The sequence below is a fragment of the Aureococcus anophagefferens genome, assembly GCF_000186865.1.
Source record: "Aureococcus anophagefferens unplaced genomic scaffold AURANscaffold_2, whole genome shotgun sequence".
NCBI lineage: Eukaryota > Pelagophyceae > Pelagomonadales > Pelagomonadaceae > Aureococcus > Aureococcus anophagefferens.
Window position 1 is genome coordinate 454,981 of NW_008705562.1, and position 2,876 is coordinate 457,856.

General features: G+C 77.6%; 1 protein-coding gene across 1 annotated transcript in view; it reads left to right on the forward strand.

Moving 5' to 3' along the window:
• The window catches only part of AURANDRAFT_61043 (hypothetical protein), a gene marked incomplete at both ends in the record, with an annotated part of 5,121 nt that extends 2,744 nt beyond the window's left edge, over positions 1 to 2,377 (forward strand). The window contains one exon of the mRNA XM_009034708.1: positions 74 to 2,377. Coding sequence (XP_009032956.1) covers positions 74 to 2,377 — 2,304 coding nt within the window. The remainder of the gene's footprint in view (positions 1 to 73) is intronic.
• Positions 2,378 to 2,876: the final 499 nt, after the last annotated feature.

The following is a 2,876-nucleotide window of genomic DNA, read 5'->3' on the forward strand; positions in this document are numbered from 1 at the left end:
ATACTCGGCCGAGCGCGACGAAACAGCGACGACTCCGAGCGGTCGCGGTTGAGCCATGTGCGCGTTCTTCCAGGACGTCGGCACGGCGTTCAAGGACCTCGCCGAGAACGGCATGAACCTGGACAAGCTCCAGGACGAGGTCGGCGTCGACGCCCGCGAGCCGCTGCCGAAGCCGCCGCCGCTGCGGTCGACGCCGACCAAAGCGCTCGCCGCGGAGGCCGCCGAGCCGGCCCCGGCGGCGCCGGCGCCGCTCGCCGAGGCGACGGAGGTCGCGCGGCAGCGCGCCGAGCAGCTGCTCGCGCAGAGCGGCGACTTCTTCGCGTCGGCCGGCGAGAAGATGAAGCAGGCGGGCGAGAAGATTAAGGAGGACACGCGCAAGAACCTCGGCCTCGCCGCCGACCTCAGCGGGGGCTTCCCCCGCGCGCCCGAGGCCGCCGCGGCGCCCGCCGCGCCGCCGGCGGCCGCGCCGGCCGCGCCGGAGCCCCCGGCGCCCGCCGCCGCGACGCCCGCGTCGCCGAAGCCCGCGGAGAAGGCCGCGTCGCCCTGGGCGTCGGCGCTCGCGGCGCCGCCCGCGGCGCCCAAGCCGCCGACGCCCGCGGCCGCCGCGCCCACGCCCGCGGCGCCCAAGCCCGCGGCGCCCAAGCCCGCGGCGCCCAAGCCCGCGGCGCCCCGGCCCGAGCGGAAGGCGCGGGCCCCGAAGCCCGAGGCGCCCCCCAAGCCCGCGGCGCCCAAGCCCGCGGCGCCCAAGCCGGCCGAGTCGCGGCTCGCCGCGGCGTTCAAGAGCACGACGTCGGCGCTCGCGGGCGCGCCGCGCGGCTCCTCCGCGCGCGAGCGCGCCTGGGAGGCCGAGGCCGCGGGACGGGTCGCCGACGCGGCGCGTCTCGAGGCCGAGGTCGTGGAGCTCCGGAGCGGCGCCGCGCGCGACGCGGAGGCGCTCGTGAAGCTCCGGCGCGAGGCCGCGGGCACGCGGCGCGCGGCGGACGTCGCCCAGGCGGAGCGCGACGCCTGCGCGGCGGAGCTCGAGGCCGTCGCGCTCCGGGAGGTCGACGCGTTGCAAGCCGAGGTCGCGTCGCTCCGGCGCGAGCGCGCGCGCGCGGACGGCCTCGAGAAGAAGCTGCGGGACCGCCAGGTCGCCGAGGCATCCTCGAAGAGCGACGCCGGCGCCCTCGAGGCCGCGAGGCACGAGCTCCGGTCCGCGAAGCTCCAGCTCGAGGCCGCGCGGCGCGCGGCCGCCGCGGCCGCGCGCGCGCAGCGCGCGGAGGCGGACGTCGCCGCCCGCCTCGCGGACGAGGCCGCGCGCGAGCTCCGGGCGTCGCGGTCGCGGGCGTTGGACGCCGAGGCCGCGCGCGACGCGGCGCTCGACAAGCGCGCGTCGGCCGCGTCGGCCGAGGAGGGTCGCCGCGCGGCGTCGCGGGAGGCGGACGCGCTCGCGCGCGACGCGGGCGAGCTGCGGGGCCTCCTGCGGTCGGCGCTGCGCGAGAAGCGGCGCCTCGAGGTCGCCGTCGACGAGCTCAAGGGCGCCGAGGTCAAGCTCCGGGGCGACCTCCGCGACACGCGCGGCGAGCTCGACGCGGCGCGCGCCGCGGCGCGCGACGCGCGCGCGGCGCTCGTCGGCGGCGCGGCGCCGCGCGCGGCGCCGGCGGCCCCGGGGGCGTCGTCGGACGCGCGCAACGCCGAGTACCTGCGGTCCGTCGTGCGCACGGCCCTTCCGAAGCACGGCGCCGCGGACGGCGCGACGACGACGCGGCTATTGCCGGTGCTCCGGTCGCTGCTGGGCCTGCCCCACGACCACGTCGCGCACAACCTCGACGCCCTGGGCGCGACGGGCTCCGGCGGCGAGTTCGCCCTCGCGCTGCTCAACGCGGCGGCGGCCAAGGCCGGCGGCGGCGCCGCGGCCGACCCGGGCGACGCCGCGGAGCGCGCGGAGCTCCGCGCGGAGCGCGACGCCGCGCGCGGCGCCGCGGCGGACCTCCGCGCCGAGCGGGACGCGTCGGACCGCGCGGCGGCGGCGCGCGACGGCGAGCGGCGGGCCTACGTCGCGAACCTCGAGGCCCGCGTCCGCGCGGCGCTCGAGGGCGCCGCGGCGCGCGCCGCGGCGCAGGACGACCTCGAGCGCGTCGCCGCCGAGGCGCACCGCGCGGCGCTCCACGCGCTCGACACGGCGCGCAACACGGAGACGGACGCGCGCGCCGCGCGCGCCAAGGCCGACGCGGGCCTCGACGGCGAGCAGCTCGAGTACCTCCGCACGACGATCGTCTGCTTCCTCAAGGCCCGCGAGCCCCTCCTCAAGAAGCAGCTCCTCCCCGTGCTCGCTCGCGTCCTCAAGCTCGACCCCGCCGACGAGCGCGCGGCCGCGCTCCTCGACGTCGTCGTCTAGGCGCCACGATAAAGATTTCGGCGAATCACAAGTTAGTCAGAAGCCGCCGGGGGGGCACCAGAACTCGACGACGAGGCCCGCGCAGTCGTCCGGGAAGCCGGGCTTGCCGGTGCATTTGGTCACGAGGCCGACGAGCACGCGTTTGTGAGCGCGCGCGTGCTCCCGCCAGCCGCCGCGGGCTTTGACCTGGTCGACGAGGCGGCGAGCGGATTCGCTCTGTTCCCATCCGGCGGGCCATTTATTCGGAATCACGGCGCCAGCGCGGAGTAATAGCTTCGCTAGTTTGCGGTGGTCTAATCGGACGGCGGCCCAGATTAGCGTTCCACCGTATTTGTCTGCATCGTTGACGCGTGCACCAGCTTGGATCAGGAGCGAGGCACAGGCTATCTTCCTTTGTTCTGGCACGCTGCCTTGCCCCACCTTGAGCAAAGGCGTCGTAGAATCTCTTGTGCTCTTCGCGTTGACATCGGCGCCCGCGGCGACAAGGAGCGCGATGCAA